General features: G+C 39.3%; 2 protein-coding genes across 13 annotated transcripts in view; one reads left to right on the forward strand and one right to left on the reverse strand.

The window, feature by feature from the left end:
* Positions 1-654: 654 nt before the first annotated feature.
* LOC118409906 (ankyrin repeat family A protein 2-like) lies at positions 655-8,856 on the reverse strand. 2 transcript variants are annotated; one of them, XM_035811281.1, is made up of 10 exons: positions 8,708-8,856; positions 6,745-7,116; positions 6,323-6,441; positions 5,470-5,549; positions 5,235-5,298; positions 5,019-5,084; positions 4,562-4,785; positions 2,611-2,677; positions 1,447-1,527; positions 655-1,083 (listed from the first exon to the last, which is right to left on the reverse strand). In XM_035811281.1, the coding sequence occupies exons 2-10, from the start codon at positions 7,032-7,034 to the stop codon at positions 1,028-1,030; spliced, it is 1,047 nt and encodes a 348-aa protein (XP_035667174.1). In that variant the 5' UTR covers positions 7,035-7,116; positions 8,708-8,856; the 3' UTR covers positions 655-1,027. The 2 variants fall into 2 exon arrangements, with proteins under 2 accessions (XP_035667174.1, XP_035667176.1); XM_035811283.1 differs by lacking the exon at positions 8,708-8,856 and having other exon boundaries at positions 6,740-6,860.
* An 873-nt stretch (positions 8,857-9,729) lies between these two features.
* LOC118431395 (myeloid-derived growth factor-like) overlaps positions 9,730-18,589 on the forward strand; it is a 25,593-nt gene continuing 16,733 nt past the window's right edge. Inside the window, exons 1-8 of one of the 11 annotated variants that reach the window (XR_004832974.1) lie at positions 9,731-9,958; positions 11,063-11,116; positions 11,489-11,550; positions 12,742-12,829; positions 13,112-13,172; positions 13,825-13,946; positions 14,854-14,967; positions 15,256-15,277. Coding sequence is in view for 10 of the 11 variants with exons in the window: in XM_035842616.1 (XP_035698509.1) it covers positions 9,767-9,958; positions 11,063-11,116; positions 11,489-11,550; positions 12,742-12,829; positions 13,112-13,172; positions 13,475-13,560 (543 nt within the window). In the remaining variant the exon portion in view is untranslated. Of the gene's footprint in view, positions 9,959-11,062; positions 11,117-11,488; positions 11,551-11,608; positions 11,671-12,741; positions 12,830-13,111; positions 13,173-13,474; positions 13,565-13,824; positions 13,947-14,853; positions 14,968-15,255; positions 16,467-18,589 lie in introns of those variants that run through there. The other 10 variants (XM_035842616.1, XM_035842660.1, XM_035842625.1 and 7 more) reach the window with 10 other exon arrangements.

An 18,589-nucleotide genomic window follows, 5' to 3' on the forward strand; every position in this document is an offset into this window, starting at 1 on the left:
GTTGTTTAATTACCTGCTTGAAAAAAAACAGGTATTGTGTTTGGTAGGGATCACGATTTGGAGTTTGTGTTTCCGGACCAATACCTTTAGAACCTATGGATAGATTGCGATCCCGTTTGCTATGGAGGTAGACATTGTGAGCCATTGTGCTTTAGTGTGCATTAGGCTGATTAGCAGTTTGCTGCAGTTTTGTGGTTCGTTTTTTTTTAAATATTTACACCCGTTCTTGACAGGAGTAGAGTGGTCCCAGTAACTGATAACTGAATACAATAGAGCAGGCCACCTGGGGCAATTAGGCACCCCTGTCACTACTGTGTGCGGGGTGAATCACTAGATACACATTAGGGATATGAAGCCAATGGCTGCACAGATACACAACTACATGTAGTAGGAAGAGTAACTGTGACCATCCCTGTCACCTCTGTATGGAATGAACCATCACAAAACAAAACATTTCATGCATCTCATGTTTGAGTTTTCAGACTCTTGTTAGGATTTGTATTTGTAAAATCAATGTACATGTATTTTATTTCAAAAGTATACCATCACAGTATGCTATTTCTACAATGGTGATTACTGTGCATGAAGATTAAGATTGAGATATATTTGTTTCCTATATTAGTAATTCAAAGAATTCTCCACACTTGCCAAAAAAGGAGTACTACAAGTCCATGTAATATCATACACAAACGTCTTTAATTTAAGACATAGGTTAACCTTAACAGTAATTCAAGGATGTAACATATAGTTGTGGTCCTACATATTGGCATTTGTATCAATTATGGCTGGAAAGATAAGCTGTCGGAAAAATGCTTATGCTTAATTCTAGGAGTGGGATAGAATGTAAGCAGACTGCAATGGTCATCTGTCAACATATTTTCAAGTCTCTCTTTGATGTCATATCATTGAGTTGCTCCAAGGAGATTTGACCTCCTTGGTTTCTCGGCCAGTTTTGTCTGTATGTTAATAGATCTCACTATGGGGATGATTTGCACTAGCTACATTCAGGTTACTATGGCGATGTCTGTCATCTTACAGCACCCTCCAGCATCTTCAACATGTGGTTTTCTATCACCTGTTGGACTGTGGGAATGAAACAAGTGGAATCATATCAAACTGGTAGCATTGCTTTATACAAATCCACATTAACCCACCTTGGAGAGGTAAGTTGATCCAGGTACAGTAATTACCATGGAGCAAATCCAAATAAATGTGTTGCAATCTTAAAATATCAGTCCAGAAAAAGATTCAGCCCACATCTGGGTCAAACTGGTTAAACTAAACCCAGTGACAACTGGATGAAAAACTCCTGTTCCACCAGCGCAAACTGACAAAGAGGTAAGTATGTGTGTGATAATTATGTTCAATGTAGTTTCACAATACATCATGTGACCAACAGGAAACATTCAGTGCCTTATCAGAGGTGCGTGTGATGAGTGAATTCACCTGTTCTGTGTCCCAGTGTAATGGCTAGCCCTAGTGGGCTCTGTCCAGAGTCTGTCTCCGCTGTCAGGTCTGCACCATGGCCTATAACAAGCACACACACAAACAATATCTCAGGATCTCTCTAACACAACAAAACAAAGCAGTGGCTGTTGTCATTATTGTTATGTACACTTGCATGTTGTTGTTTTAATACATTTGGGGGCAAGCACAAGAGGAAGACTGCTGTGGCCTCCGTAGTACTATAAATATAAATATATACCCAACCATTAATAGCATTAACTTTCAGCAATGCTACTAGCTGTGTGATCTGGATTTATCTAAATGTCAAGAGCCACAACTACTAGTAGATATTATGGAAGCTATGCCTGTCTGAAAATTGATTGATCCCCATTTGTATCATATAAGTTTGCAATAAACTATGTGAACTACTTCACACACAAGAGTTGCTTCATAAATGATAAATATGGGTGCTAATTAAACAAGTGCTTTTAAAAAAGCTGGCATTTTGCCAATGTTTGCGTGTGTGAACGTTTTTTTCTAGTTATTAGAATGTCATATAAATAGAACAGAGTAACTAAACCTGATATTGGCGCATGGAGAGATTCACATATGTGCCTGAACTGCAGCAGATCTAGACGCCACCTGTTAAAATTTGCGTGAACTGCAGCAAATTTCACTACACATTGCCTGTTTTTGAGTGAGCTCTGTTGCGGGGCATTTTTAAGTTTTTATTTTTATTTTTATTTCTATTCGGCAAAAAAACGAAGCGGCGAATCCGTTAACCAAAGAAATAAATTGGTGTGGCCAAATGGATGTAAAAATTAGTATTTTAATGGATGTAAAAAAGAAAAAAAAAGTTGAAAAAAATCTACCTCCCCGGATTCGAACCGGGTGCATTGGTTTAGAATGCGTAAACTTTACCACTGCGCTAGTGCGAACATGTTGAAGAAATGCCTGTTTTAACAGGTATACAAATGTTTGGCATGGATTGAACAGGTCCGTTCATCTCAACATCACAACATCACAACGGCGACTACACTGGCCAGAAGGCATTTTGCGACTGCAAGTCGCAAAATGCAAAAATAAGAAGTTCCAAATGTAACTACAGGCAATGCCATTTCTCTGAAGTTGAATTGATTATTAGTAAGCTAAAGGATAACTTACTCAGTAGAAGCTGCACACACTTGGGGTGATTTGCATGGACGGCATACAGTAGAGGGGTTCCTCCATTCTGAAACAGGAAGGGGTTACTAGTAGTAGTCAACTATGAATTAAGCAGGACAGAAACATCAGTTCAAGTTAACGGTGCACACCCCAGTTCTTCCGCGACCGGGGTCCGTGGTAGTGCGCGACAAAAAAGTGACGAAAGGCTTCCAAGGGTCTATGTTTGAGTTGACATTTCCCATTATTTACAACGAAATGACATTAAACGCTAACATAAAGCGTAGGAAATGGTGTGTTTTGGGTGTAAATTGTGTTTTGGCCCAACTCTCATCTCCAGATATATTCTTGCGCCTTCTTCAATGTAACCAGCCCATGACCTGGACTGTCCTCTGAAGCACTGTGTTAACTTAAGCCAAGTTGCAATGCCGTGCGCCGTGGATGATTAAAAAACTGTAGTACTAGAATTTTCTTCATAATTGGCTGGATTACTCACTAGGTTTCCTCTTTCTGACAGTATCAGTCGTGTTTGTCAGAAAAATCTACTTCATGTGTTTTTTTTTCAATGCCAAAATGTCCAATTTTGTGCATTATTTTTGACATGAAAATAATGTTTTGTCCCTCAAATTTGTTAAAATTAGAGAAGTTGATGGATCGAAACTCAGTTGGTCTTGTAGCTGAAGGAATATCCTCTCACCCTATATACAGTTATTTTGCTTCATGATATAATTCCCTGGTAGGGTGTGCTGCCTCCAATTAAAACCCCAAATAAACTGGGGTGTCCCCCATTAAGTGAAGAACTTGTAAATACGGTGGGAGACAACATGCATTTTATTTCAAACTGTCCCCTCTATGATCACTATCTGATCTTTCTAGCCTGTAGTCCAAACTTATCATATTGCTGAGCCTCCTCGTGCCTCATACTAGTACTTGCAAAAGAGGATGTAAAAACCATAGGTTTGGATACTAAAATAGAAAGAGGATGCTCTTTAAAAACCATCACAGGTGCTCTTTGATCTCTCCACCAAATTCCATATCAACTTCTCCTTGTTTGTTTATAGAGAACACAAAAAGAAAATTACTCTCCTCTTACAAAAATGTGATTGGTTATCTTCTACTCAAGAAGTCAAGCCTTAACCTAAACCTTAAACATTAATATGTAGCGTCAGCATTTAGACTAGTCATATATTACATTGTTCTTTTTTTTTGGTCGTTTTTCTGTTAGTTGCACTAGACTTAAGGGAGTAAACGCATAGGCAAGATTATTCCAGTAAAACTTATTCTAATTCTCATTCCTGTAAGTTCATAGAAGTGTCAGTTTCCACATCTGGTTGACAAAAAAAAAAAAAATGTTAGCAAAGTCATTTCTTGGAACCAAGGGTGTTATATCGGATACAATACACAGTGGATTGTCAATCTTAATGCATTTCCCAATGACCTGCTTGGCCATATCACTTGGCAAGTATAAGACATAAAAAAGGAAGTTCCTGTTTTTGTCAAAGTTTGGGAACACTGCCAGGCCCCTCCTGGACAGAGATTCAGATAAACAACATCAAAATAACCCAGCATCTGGTAACATTCAACTTGATTCAAGGCACACTGGGATTCGTTTTACATAATGCAGAGGGCTTTTGCACTTATGTGACATTCTAGCCTTCATGATTGTGCACTTTTCCCCTCACATGAGATGCTGAACTCAGCACAATCTAGCTCATGTTTTGACAGGAATGTGATCAATCAAAAGACATTCCCCCTATAATGTGCCCCTGCATACGTAATGGATGTTGCATTGAGATTTCTGTAAACTGTTTTTTTTTTAATGATTTTTTAACACATGTACTTATAGACAGTCGATGAGAGTTAAAATTATCATCTGTCTTATTTTCTTCACCTTAATTGCAAGAGATTATGTAAGAGCAGTATTTTGGTTTAGAAGTGAAGGCATCATTCTTACCCAGTCGAAGGCATTGACATCAGCTCCAGCCTTCAGCAGTGCCTGTACAATCTCCACGTGTCCCTTACAACAGGCAAAAGACAAGGCAGTCTCCCCCTCCCTGGTGGCTCCATGCACACTGCCCCCATTCTCCAGCAGGAAGACAGTCACACCCACTTGCCCATGGGAGGACGCCCACATTAGCGATGTCAATCCATTCTCATCTACTTCATTCATGTCATAGCCTGAAAATGGAAGGAGGATGGAAGGTGATGGCTGATGCAACAAACAGGGTGATGCAAGAAACAGAAATCATATCAGGGAGCGTAGGGCTAAGCATTACGACAACTGTCGGCATCTTGGCAATGATTGAATTGCCAGAAGCTGCTATTCATTAAAATGTTGAAGGACAAAGATGTAACATATACGACCGTAGTAAGAATGAAAGAAATGAAATATCTTTGTCAGTGACACTTACCCTCATCATGCCTGATACTGAGTAGGGCCACCTCCCCTTGAGCTGCAAGTTGGTGAATAGTCATGTCTGTAAAGATACAGTAATACTAATAGATCATATAAAACCTATAGAAATGTTGGAATAAAAAAGTTTGCTGATACATATTCTTTCAGAATAAGACAAAAATTAATTGAAAGAACTGTCCAGAAGGATCAAACAAATAGTATGTGTTCATACTTTCGATAGAAGGTGTGGTAGATTTGACATTTCCTCGAGGTCTGTTGGTCAACATGTTGGGAGGCTGGCATAGGGAGAAAGATAATGTAAGTATAAAATGTTCAGTAGTGTGTCAAATGGACTTTTTAGAAAATCTACATCAACTCAGTGCCTCTGGTCTCTAAGATAACAGAATTAAAAGAATATAATATTGTCCTTTCAAGTCAGAAATTCAGAACAGCATAGGAGAACAAACCTTGATTGGAGAGAAGTTCTTGGATGGAGTAAATGTTCTTTTGGGAAGAGGTGTTGGTGAGGGACCCCGAGAAGACTCCCCTGTTGAGTAAGATCAAACCACTGTGAAAAATTAAGGCCACACAACTTAACCGTTCTGAAGTCTACAATTCTCTGACGGTAATTAGGAGCAGCTATATAGTATACAGTGATACAACTGGTCACCTATACATACATCAGTCCAAGTTGACTGTATTTCACTACCAACCCAATTAATAGACACATGATAAATATGATTACATATTTGTCAATATGCCAAATATTACTATTAGCTACTCAAGTGAAGCAACTGAGCATTATTTTGGAAAGACATTTCAAATAGCATCCACAACCTTTTGTCACTGACCAAAATGTAGAATATTAACGTTATACCTAGTCTGAAAAGTTGGACCATTTCCAAGATGATATCCAGTTGCTTTACTAACAATTATTTGGCATATATCATTACCTTGGTGTCTAACCTTCATCAACATATTAGTCATCACCCGGATGGAGGCCTGGCGAACCTCTGACTCGTATCAGCCACATGGTGAATTACATCATTCACCTGGACGGGAGACCTGGCGCATCCCCGTCTTGTAATTAGCCATACGAAAGGGTATGTCACCCCGTAAGGGGCGGTATAACCCCGTCGTGTGTAAACATGTGTGAACATGTTTGATCACGTCGACCGATGATGATGATGATTAGTCATTTATGCCAATAGATTGACTTCATGGTTTGTTGATAATACGCTTCTACTGTTATATTACAGGCAAACTTGTCCAAAGAGGAAACTTTTCAATGATGTGACGTAGTACTAGTATCATCCTGACCTGGGAAGAGAGTGGCGACCTCTCTGTCTGCACTTCTGTCAGAGACGTCCTGGTCTGGCAGGTGACTCACCTGAAGACTGTGTACCAGCCGCATATTCACCTGGCTCTGTTTATCATTACTGCCATAGGGAACAAAGTTATGATCAAAATACCGTATCATTTATTTGGGTTACATTTTTTTTACAATCAATGTCATGGCATCTGACCATATATCATAGCTTCAAAACTCAACTAGTAGTAGTCACTACCAAACTACCCCAAAGTCAGGTTGGGTGCATATTCATGATATTGTAATCAATACTACAGTGCTGGTACTTCTGTACATAATATTAAATGCTGAATACTACTTAGGTCTGATAATAGCTATCATCAGAAACAATTGGAAAAGATGAAATAACCTTATTACATATTAGTTACCTCACCTATCTGTGGTCCCTACGGAACACCTGGCACCTGTGGTACTTGACATATCCCCTGAAGATGTAACTGGTGTTTCGGGTGTAATGTGCACAAGTGACCTCCCCTTGGGGCCATCCATGACTTGTGTATCCACGGAAACAGTTAACATTTGTCCTCTGGGTGGCGTTGAGGAGTTTGAGACTGGTATGAATGCACCTTTAGCATCTGGGCTGCCTCTGGGTAACGTGTTGTTGTCCTTGGCTGTAGGGCTCCTATCCCCTGGTCTGTTGGTTTCTACTGCAGGCTGGTTCATGTTGGTAGCATCAGCAACTTTTGAGCGTATACCACACTGGTCAGTATATAACTTAACAGTGATGGTCTCCGATTTTGATGACCTAAAAATTCAACATGTAACTGTTACAAAATAAATTTCAAAGTGGTCCAGTGCGTTCACACTTTTAGGTACATTGCAATGCAATTCCAATGGCATCAAATTAGTGAAAAATGTTTGATATTGCCAGGATTATCCATATATGGTATGTTTTGATTGGTTGCTTTTCCTCCTTTCCGATAGGCTTCTATCAGTGATTCATTTGACAAGATAATCCTGTCTCGTAATTGTTACCTCCATGAAATGTCATGGAATGGAGGTTATATTTTCTGTTATGTGTCTCTGTCTGTGTAGATGATTACTCAAGAACGGCTGGATGGATTGGTTTCATACTTGTTGTGTTGGTGGGGCGTGATGAAAGCTCGAATCGATGAGATTTTGGGAGCCGTATCTGTCGTTATAATCGATGTAATAATATCAGAAATCACCCCTATATTTGAGATATATTGGTACAGGCATCGTGCTTTATGTGTTTGTTAATGGGCTTAGCTCCAAGCAGATGGTGAGGTGACAGCTGTTTGGGGAACCCCGAGTTTTTTTTATATGATAATTAGTTTTATTTATGTCTGCTTAGGATATCATGGAGATGTGAAGCGTAGGTATAATTGTAAGAAGTTGAGAACTTGAGGTACATTTAACGATAATGTTTAACAGGTATGGATGTCTCACATACTGTACTGCTGATTTGAGTGACATGGTGATTAAAATGCCATTAGGTCCTCTCATCTGGGTTGGGTGTCAGAAGTTTTATGGGCGAAACAGATGTTCTGATTTCGTTACGACAAGGGACAGTTGTTAGTTGTCTCTTTCGTAGCCAATGGTACTTGTTTTTAGCAGACGGGGTTGGCGCCAAGTATTCATCTTACGGTTGGTGTAGGGCAGTCAGAGGAAAGTGTGCATCTCGTTTTTGTACCGTGTGAACAGCTGATGTTACGACATATTGGTGGAAAATCAAATCACCATCTGACTAAAGTTGGCCACATCCCTTCTTGTTCTTCTTTCTGAGTTTCCCAACTTCCTCCCACCACACAGCTCTGAGGCACATAGTCGAACCTCAATAATGCTGACAACCTTAGACATTTTAAATGCCAAACATCAAGCTTAAGGAACACCACGCTATCATATGCCGTCGACCTCTTAAACGCACATTACACAATTAAGTGTCACATTTTAATAATTACTAATCAGATGGACATCCTCTGTGTCATTAAATAAATACACCACTACTTTCCCATAACATTTATATTATATAACCATTACTCTCAAATACAACCGACTATAAACATACATACCATCCACAAAAAAGCAATAAATATTTCATGGAGGTATGAGGTCCCCGAACTCTAGTTAAAAATGTTTTGCTGACAGGATCATGCCATCAGGAGTGCAAATATAGGATAATCATGTCAATAGAAGGTTAACGTTAACGTCATAGATTTCTTCATCCCCCCCCCCCTTTATGAATAGCATTTTTTTTACAGATATAACGGAGTCTAGTGGTGACTAACGTTACATTATCCATCAGGTTCGTGTACAATCAATTTACTCAATGTAAATGTAACGTTAAGATGATAAATGCCATCATCAATACTTACTTTGCTCACATTAGAGCGCACAGACTCCGCACAAAGGCTGCCAATCCTGACTGAGCCGTTTTGTTTTGACAGAAAATAAAATAACCTTTCACCCTCTGAAGAGAACATCTAAACGCTACAAATTCAAGTACATAATCATTCATATTTCTGCTTCATCAACAAAAGTAACATAATATTTATCACACAACATATCGTATTGTTGCTATATGCTGGTCAATGTACCGCTTTAAGCTACTGTGGCGATGGTACGGGACTATCTATTTGTACGTTTGCATGCTGTCATAGGAATATCATCCTCGCTTCAAGCAGATATTGGGTGGAAAATCGTACAGCCTATGACATGATGAGATAGCCTGGGTACCATCCTATGTAGTAAACCACTGGTTAAATCTTTTTGCTGGCTAACCATGTGTAAGAAAAGGGCATACAGCTAGAAAACTTGAGTCAACAAGTAGACCCACTCGTGAGGTGAAGTCAAGAAAAACACCTGGTGGTCAGGAAAAACAACCACGTTAACGTTAAAGCTAAATAACGGGACAGATGAAGAAAAGGCACAGAAAATTGAAAATCATCGAAGAATGAAGGGATGCTGTTTGATGTCTCTTCTGAGCACTCTCGAGCTCCAAGCTAAGGCTTGTTTTCTATTTTGTCAGGGTTAATCTTTGTCTGCCACCAGCCAAAGGTCAAATAGAGAGCCAGACATCACGGTCGCGACTATTTACACATCGCCGACCCATCACCATCTTTTCGAATCCTTACTTCTACTACAGTATCTTGTGGGTTGGTGTAACGCACTGCCTGATTAAAATCTCAGTATGGCCCAACTGTACATACCAGACACATACCAAAGACAAACAACAACATTTCTGATCATTCGGATCTGTGGTCATTTCTAAAGAAAATTCAAGAAGTTCCATCCACGTGGCAGGATCAAGTTATCAGCAGTGACCAATCACAAATCGCAACTTTGACAACTTCTGATTGGACGAGATTATACAACTCGTGCTGTGATTGGTCGCAGGATTATCTTGACTTGCGTTCTAAACTCAGAAGTCCAAGATGGCGTCTGTGGGCAAGAGTTTGTTGCTGTTTCTCTGTCTCGTATCTTCCATTGTCTTTGTTACTCCAGATGATATTCCAGACGACTGGCCTCCCAAAGACGAGAAGTTCAAGTACGAGGCCGAAGGGCTGTATGCCGAGGATTTTGACCTTGAAATTGGCAAGGGACTAAAGACGTTCGAAAGGAATCTGGTAAGGCTTAGATGTTAGATTCGTTCTTTATTTTCGTAAACTACATCGCTTGGATATAGCTTCTTCTACACTTTCCCTTGTTTAATCGAACACGTACATGTAGTGCGGGAAAAGCAGCATTTGCCACACATGGCTGGCGTCTTCGGTTTGATTTTGTGGATGATAGTAGCGTGACAACAGCATCTGATGCTAAAAGATAACGGTACTGATATCATGCGCGATACCAGTACACACACATCTATAATAATAATATTAATAGTAATAATAATAATAATAATAAATGTCGCTACGATAGTTTCCGATGCGCAGTACAGATTTCTTGCTCATTCAGATTGTAAATTCTCGTACCATCTGCGCAATCTGAGCAAAATCTTGAGAGTGTCGTGAGAATTTCAGCCCATTTCATGAATATGTGGTTGGTGTATAATTAGTTCCACAAGTGACATTTGCATACTGACAGCAGGGAGCTTTCACAGCAAATCATGCATTCATGTAGGTACCAGGTCAAATGACAGCCACAGTGTTGGATTTTTTAAAAATCAGACCAGTATCATTTTCATGCCATAAATGTTGAAATGATTTGATTTTGTTTCACAGTGACCTCATACTGAAAATCATGACATAGCAAATAATGAAATATAATTTATATATATTTTTTATTCCCAGAATTTCGTTCAAGACACAAATTTTAACAAAAAGCGACATTGTGAAACCTCCTTTCCCTTCTTGTCCTAAATCCCCCCAAGGAGGTTGAAATTCTTTTTTCAACTACAGTCTACAGTCCTGGGTACCTCGCAAGTGTCAATTCTACAAATACAATTATTGTGTTACAACCCAATATATTTGCTCATTTTGGTACTTTTATTGTGATGTTGACCACCCCTGCAGAAGAAAAAAGTTCTTGTTTTTTTTTCTGAAATCAGGCTAAAATTAATGCACGCGCTGATGTCATCCATAAAATTTACTTGCTGTGGCCTAATGTTAAGTTTTGATACCAAGCTGCAAATTTATATATTTAAACTAATGGTATTATTGTCCGAAATGTGACATTTATGTATTTTGCATCAGTACAAATTTACCAACTTTGCAACTCTTTCGTTTCAGGATGATGTTTTCACATGCAGACTCTCTTATGAGATTCCAAAAGGAGAAACAGAGGTATGTTTCAAGAAGCAAAACTTCAAAAGCCTATGTTTTAAAAATTTTAGTTTTGATTTGAATTTTGCTTGCATAACTATTTTATTTGGCTTGTCTTATTACCTGAATGTTTAACCTTCATTGATGTTACTACAGAGATGTAATGAAGTGAACTTATCAGACACTTGGATGTCTAACCTTCATTGACGTAACAACAAACTTGTTGTGAACCAAAGACACCTGGATATGATGTCTAACCTTCATCAATGAAATAACAGAGATATAAATTGACAAAGGCAAATGCACAACTTTCTGATAACTTTTACTGTGTGTATTTATCAGTATAGCAAAAGGAAGATTTGAATTTTTACTAAAATGGTATTCTGTTGGCAGGAATGGCGGGTTACAATGTCTCAGAGCCCGGATTTAACAGCCTATTCCTGCATCATTGAGAGGTAATATTACCTTTCTTCTGGAAAGAGAGTGATGATATCATTCTTCCTTTTGTTTCAGACATGGAGGTTTACACTAAATACAGCTGCGGACAAAAGCTCATACTCTTGCTTCGCAGAGAGGTATATTAAAAAGTCACATTTCTCGGCTTGCTACCCATTAGTCTTTGTGATGAACTCTGTTTTGTAACAGAGGCTGGCATGTGATAACCAGAGGGCTGTGGTTGTAGTCACTGTGTGATATGGCTTCCTAGAGGTTTGAATGAAAAGTGAAATTTGCCAAGGAAACCAGGCAATTCCTTTTGCAGACTTTTAAGATCAGCATCTTGTAATTCCTATTGATGTTTGCCCCTTAATCCTCTTCATTTACTGTGTTATAAATGTTCACAGGCCAATAACTAGCGCTGAGTATTATTGACAAGAAGTAACAATTTTATCATCAGTCATCAGTGTTCTTACCAGGAATGTTTTCACAGCAGAGGGGCATCAGGAAAATCACTTGTTTGGCAATGCAGGTGTGAGGCATTAGGGTCTGGGGAGTCCTTCCTCTGAAACTGTTTTAATTAATAAACCTCAGAAACGCTATTTCCTGCATTTTAAGGGCCAACATTTTTTACAAAACAACACAAAATTCACCTTTGCTGGTTGAAACACAGGGTAGGGGCTCAAATCACAGCATAGGGGCCCAAACCCCAGCATAGGGGGTTCAAATCACAGCATAGGGGCCCCCTATTCTAAAAAGACCTGGTCGTACCTAGATATTGCTTAATCAATGACAAAAATGTGTTGTTTGTAATGCTATGTCATTCTTGTACACGTGTGCTTTTGATAGCATGACTGTTTCTGATAGCAAGTGACCGACTGATATGTTGAAATATCGAATATTAATGTACATTTTGAGCCCTGCATTTCTGCCACAACAACATCTGTCAAATAAAACACTTTCCAACTTAAGTTTATTTTCACTGTGACATCTGATAATTATTGCATAAACTCACTCTCGGAGAAAGGGCAGGAAGTTGACATCCTGAATTTTATCAGAGCTTGCTAGAGAAGCAAACAACTGGAATGACTGTAATTATTGGTCCATAAGTCCTGCATCTGTTAGTGTCATGTTATATATTCATGTAGTAGTTATGTTATGTAACAATTTCACTTGATTAATGATACACATTCCTCATGTTTTCCACATAGGCCAGGCCCCACCAATTCTGAGCTCAACTTCAAGCAGTTCAAAATGTCCCTGATAGGAGTCAATGAAATCAACTATGGGGAGGCATATGTAAGCATTATTTGTATGCTGTAAACATCAATTTCCTTTATTGTCATCCAGTCTAAAGACCATGTACTGGTTTGTGCAAAAATATTACTTCAAAATAATGCCTTACTTATTCAAGCCATTCCTTATGTCATGTGATATGGAGCAAAAACTAAGATGTGTAAAATTGTTAATATTCCTGATCCTTCTGTGTGCTTCAAACTTCCTCATACATGTAGTTATATTTGATACAAGCATACATGTACATGTATCATAGGTACTGACACTTGTATGTGTGAATTTCAGGGTGAGCCTTCTGTGTCACTACCGGCAGAGGAGTACATGGTAGACAAACGCAAAATGGAAGGTAACATATCATACTGTCCCAAGATAGGGTGATGCCATGCCTATTACTCATTTAAATGGTAACTATTTGTAACATTCTCGTGTTCACTGTATGATACATACATGTAAGATATGAGGATAAATTTTGTATAGGGATAAAATTTGTATACTGTAGTTTGAAGTGAACAATCAGAATATTGTTTGTATTGAGCCAACAGTTGTTTTAAAGCCCTCCTAGTAAGTTCTTTTGTTCACCTTAAGACTTTCTAAAGATCTGAACTGTTGTTTGCTGACTTTGCCAATCAATTTCCCTTTGCATGTCAGTTTCTGCAGTGCAGGGAAAGTTTAAAGGTCACATCAGCAGAATGCTAGCTGTTGGGAATCCCCACTTTCGCCATGAAGAGCTCTAAGGCAGTGCGTTGTTTTTGTTTGAACGTTGCTGTTCATTGAGACATAGCCAAACTGTCTCCTTGATTGGGGAACTTCAACAGAAAGAGGCATGGATTATCTTTGATGTGATCGGCTAGGAAAGAGAATGGATTGTCCAATGACAATGCATATAACTGGCTGATTATTTACAGAGCTATCAATGTCTGATCTATGCAGCTCTGAATGTCTGATCATTGCTGAATGTTGTGCATGCTCTGATGCTGCCACTTGTCTCCTTGTATTAGTTACATCTTTACCAGGACAGTTCAAAGGTCATGTGAGCAGATTGTTTGCTGTGGCACTTATGCACCATCCACATGAGGAACTTTAGTGCATCATGAACAACTATCTGCACCCAATTCTTCAGGTGCAGCGACAAGCCTACTTTTCAATGTGTTGCCAACCTTTTCCCTACTAACTAACCTCCTTACTCGTGCAAATTAGGTGTCAAGGACTTCCACAGTACGCTAAAGGTTAAATAACACTGTCAAAAGTATCAACCAATCTCTCTCTTGAAGCACATGACTTTACTGACAAAACTCAATCACATTAAAATCTGCAGTAAGTATGACACTCACCATCAGTCATCTAATCCTGTCATGACAAATTTGTCAACTATTTTCAACCCACTGGCCACACTTAAACCAAATTCAGTATAATATGACGAACCTTGCTTCTAAGTACTTTGCATTGAAAAGAATCATTCAGTTTACGGAGAATCACTGCCCCAGATAGGAGACAGTTTGTGTATGTTTTCATTATGCAGAGGGGGATGAACAGATTGTTTTCACTGTTACAAAATATTAATAGTTCCTGCCTGCTTCCATCCCTGCATTATTTGGAAGTTAATATAATATGATTATCAAAAGCATAAGTTTTCTTGTGGTTTTTGGTAATGGCCATTTATCTATCTAATTTCCATTGGCCTGGGCAGCCTTTTATCTTGTGGCAGTGGACAGAACTACAGGTTCATCTCTCTCCACTGATGGCATGTTCTTTTGTACAACCAAGGAGGTTATATTCTTAACAGATAACCTCCTTGGCATAACTAATGTTACCCGCATGATAATCATTAATGAAGCTTATCAAGTCCATCTTCTGAATGAATGAAACATTGACAAATGTCAATTACAAAAAAAAACAGCCACGGTTCTTCACTCAGCAGCTTGTGTCATTTGGAAAGTCTTCAGAAGTTGGTCCAAATAAGCTGAAGGGTGGACGTCTGCATGACATTATAGACATTCCAGCCTTTTTGAAACATTGTTGTCTTGCAGTGTTATCACTCGATGGATTCAAAGGTCACTTGAGCCGTTTGCTTGCTGTGGCACGCCCCCACAGTGTGCATGAAGAGCTGTAACGCCATCTACTGACCATATCAGGCACAGCATGTGAGACACTAACCCCATCACTTAACAAATCTTTTATTATGTGTTCTGATTGTAACTCATTGAAGCTAGTGTTTCTATAAAATCTCATTGTAGTTACAAACTTTTTTTGTGCTTTTTACAAGCTTTTAGAAAATGGAAAATGCTGTTACAAAATAAAGTTTTTTACAAGCAATTTTCAGTGACCTCATTTCCTTTCAAAATGTTATTTGAGAACACAGCATTGATATGTTACATGTACTACCTTTTTGACTCAATAAACTTTACACTAACACGTTCTCCTTATTTCAGTTTCATCTAGGCGAGGCAAATTCAAGGGTAACCTGAGTCGTCTGGCAGCACTAGGCATACCCCATCAACCCCATACAGAACTGTGATGAGACAGTATTGTACTCTTCATCCCCTGATTTCTAAGGAAACTATCTTGTTGAATAGTTTTTTGTAGTACAACTAGCTGTAGTAGAGGTAGTATTTGTAACAGCATATTGTGAGATGTGCGGCAGCTTTTGCAATTGTATGGGTGCCATCCTGTTGAATCATGCTACCTCACAACCAGTAACTTCATCAGCTTTACAAATCTGAGTCTTACTATACATCTTTGTTCTAGTCCTGCAGTGATCCAAGTGAGACAATGTTAAAAGATGCTTAATTTCCTAGACATGCTGTCCTTGGCACAACAGATCTGACTTTGAAACATGACACCTTATTCTTTGACACAAGAGTCTGAATTTCAAACATAACACCTTCTTGCACTTAAACTTGCCACAAAAACAAAGACTGCGTTTTGTTGAGCAATGTGTGCCTTCTTATTTGTTAGTGTTGACCATGATGGTGCTTGATGTTGATGATAATGACATACTAAGTACATGTATGCTGAAAACCATTTGAATGTTGGAGCTGAGTAACAAGTTAGTCAGACTGTATGGCGTTTTTTTTTCTTACTTACCCAAAGACGACTACAGGTGCTATTTTTCTTATTTAACCCAAAGACTCCTACAAAAATACTTTGTAGTTGATTTCAGAGATGTAATGTAGACGGTGAACCAGGCAGAAGCTTTACCTACATTCTATGTGTGTTCTTGTACATTTACAGATCTATGCTACCTAGATGTCTGCCACAATCATGTTACATTCAGAAAATAAAAATTCTTGGTAAGAATAATTCTTGACAAATGATGTTCAGATTTGACATAAAAGCATTAATGCATATTTTTCTACATATTTATACTGCAGTATCAAAATGATTTATCAGATTTCCAGTAAGAGATTCAAATAGTACAGTGTACATCTAGCCTTCCCCAGACAGCATGGTCATACAGTAAAGCCTTCAGAATATGATAAGGATACAGACTTTTCATGTCAAGAAAGCCACGTGGTAGTTGACCACAGCAATAATGATTAGTAATAGATTTTATATTTGCATCTAGTAGAAGTATTGTTGTGCACTTCTCCATTCTTTTTCAATGCCTTTTTGAAATAAAATTATCTGCACTTCTTTCTCATCCTGGGCATTGTTTTTTTTTGTTCTCAGTAGACTTTTTTTTGGTCTTGGTAACAGCAATCAGTTAATGTATGCAATCTCAAATGTGCCCAGCTTCCGAGTGTCTGTGACAGACTTGCTAGTATTTGGAACACATCGATAATTTGATATGAAAACAGCAACATTTGGCGTTTCCTGTTTGCTAGACGCTTGGTTATTGAGTCTGTCACATTTTCCCAGGAGTGGAACTGAGGACTACATATGGCTGGTTGACATTGGTTTCTGTCCTGTTTTCCTGGACTACTAGCTGTAGTTTTGTCTGGTCACAAATGAAGGCATATCAGGGTACAAGGAACACAGGCTGACAACTCATCCAGTAGTCGAAGAGTTCTGAGAAAGGGCGGTCGAATAGAGCTCCCAACACGACACCCTCGATTGCCTGATTGATCCACATACACCCATCTTCGTTCCTTTTGTTTACACGTCCCTCTGGGCTGTTCATGACTTGCCATCGTTCCCAGTGATTTCCTTTTTAACGGCACCGAATGTGGCCAAAAGAATATTGGGAATGCAGTAAGAATTTCTAGAACACGCTACGAATTCCCAGGAATAGAAAATAATTTTCATTCTGACGGCATTCCTTCTCGTGTGAAGGGGATATAAGGTCCATTTGGAATTCCCACTCGGAATGGCCCCGAATGTTAATCTCCAAGCAGATTACCCGAATGTGGCACGAATTTTGCAAATACTTCATTCCGGCTGGTTCTGCTTGATTCCTGCTAATTCGGTTTCAGTGTGAAGGCCCTATAAAGCGCGGGATCAGGTGAGAAGAATTGTGCAGTAACGTTTGGTGGCAAGGATGCCTAGCCTGGTATCCAGCCGTAATATAGCTCCCGAGACTCGGGAGCTATATTACGGCTGGATACCAGGCTAAAGGATGCTGGCGAAGAAACGGGATGGGTGGGAGATGATTCTGCTGGTCCTGTAAGTAACGACACTCGTCATGCAGGCATCAGGCGAGGTCGCAAATCAAATGGATTGACGACCTCAGGTTGGTGCTGCGGCAAAGGCGGCTGATAGCTTAGGCAATCTCGTATCTCCCAATTTGATTTGCGTTTCCTTTGGACTTAGTACAACTCTCCGTTATTCCCTTAGAAGACGGCCTGTTAAAGAACCACATGCATGTAGAAAACGAAATACACTTTGTCCTAGAGTGTTCACTGTACAATGATCTACGCAATACATTCGTTAATGCTACGCATGTAGATCAGAAATGTGCACACTTTAAATAACGAAGGAAGATATGTTCAAATATGTCATCATCTGACCACGATATTCTGGAAGTTCATCTACAAATGTTTTAGGAAGAGAGAAGATGCATGTAAACTATAGTATATGTATAACTTTGCGTTTACTGCCTTTTGTACCAAACTGACTGCATTTAGCCCCAATGGGACATGGATATGCAATAAACTTCATTGTCATTGTCCTTGTTAATGCTGGAAGGACGCAAGCAGCTCTGTACACCGTTTTTGTAGGACGCCCCAGGTTGGTCCTCCAACAGATGCCTCATCAATGGCAGAAGAGGGACGACCAGGTTTGGGACCTTCTGTGCAAGTGGACTCATTTAATTTCTCCTCTGGACGTCACGGGAAGACGCCAACCAATCCAGCCGTGTTGTGCTTTGGTCGCTCCCCTAAGGTGCGCTTCCTGCCAACACGACGTGTTTGCAAGCAGAGCGACCAAAGTACAACATGGCTGGACTCCAGGCTAGCACAGACGCGCTGACTCCGCACTTTTGTTTTGCCGGAAATTTTCCACCCTATAAAGATAATACTATGTGTAAACGGTACAAACTCAAGTGCATTATCATTCGAATTTCTGATTCATCAACAAAATTGACACAATATTCATCTCACAACATATCTTATTGTTGCTATATGCTGGTATAATGCGCCCGTTGCGCCGCATTAAAGTACTGTGACGATGGCAAGGGACTATCTATTTGTACGTTTGCATGTTGTCGCACTAACTAAGGTGAAAGCAAGAAAAACACTAACGTTAACGGGACCGAAGTGGGAAAGTATGAAAGAAGTGACCATCTGGATAGTCTCGTAATTTTGGATTGGAGGCAAAAAAGGTACA

The sequence above is a fragment of the Branchiostoma floridae genome, chromosome 2 (assembly GCF_000003815.2).
Source record: "Branchiostoma floridae strain S238N-H82 chromosome 2, Bfl_VNyyK, whole genome shotgun sequence".
NCBI classification, from domain to species: domain Eukaryota; kingdom Metazoa; phylum Chordata; class Leptocardii; order Amphioxiformes; family Branchiostomatidae; genus Branchiostoma; species Branchiostoma floridae.

What these genes read in the sequence shown, in the direction of transcription:
- LOC118409906 (XM_035811281.1), bottom strand. Translation starts at nt 7,034, where the DNA reads ATGAACCAGCCTGCAGTAGAAACCAACAGACCAGGGGATAGGAGCCCT. An exon ending in TACCACACCTTCTATCGAAA is followed by an intron (nt 5,085 to 5,234) that starts GTATGAACACAT and finishes GTATCTTTACAG; the next exon opens with ACATGACTATTCACCAACTT. An exon ending in TACACTGGGACACAGAACAG is followed by an intron (nt 1,084 to 1,446) that starts GTGAATTCACTC and finishes TCATTCCCACAG; the next exon opens with TCCAACAGGTGATAGAAAAC.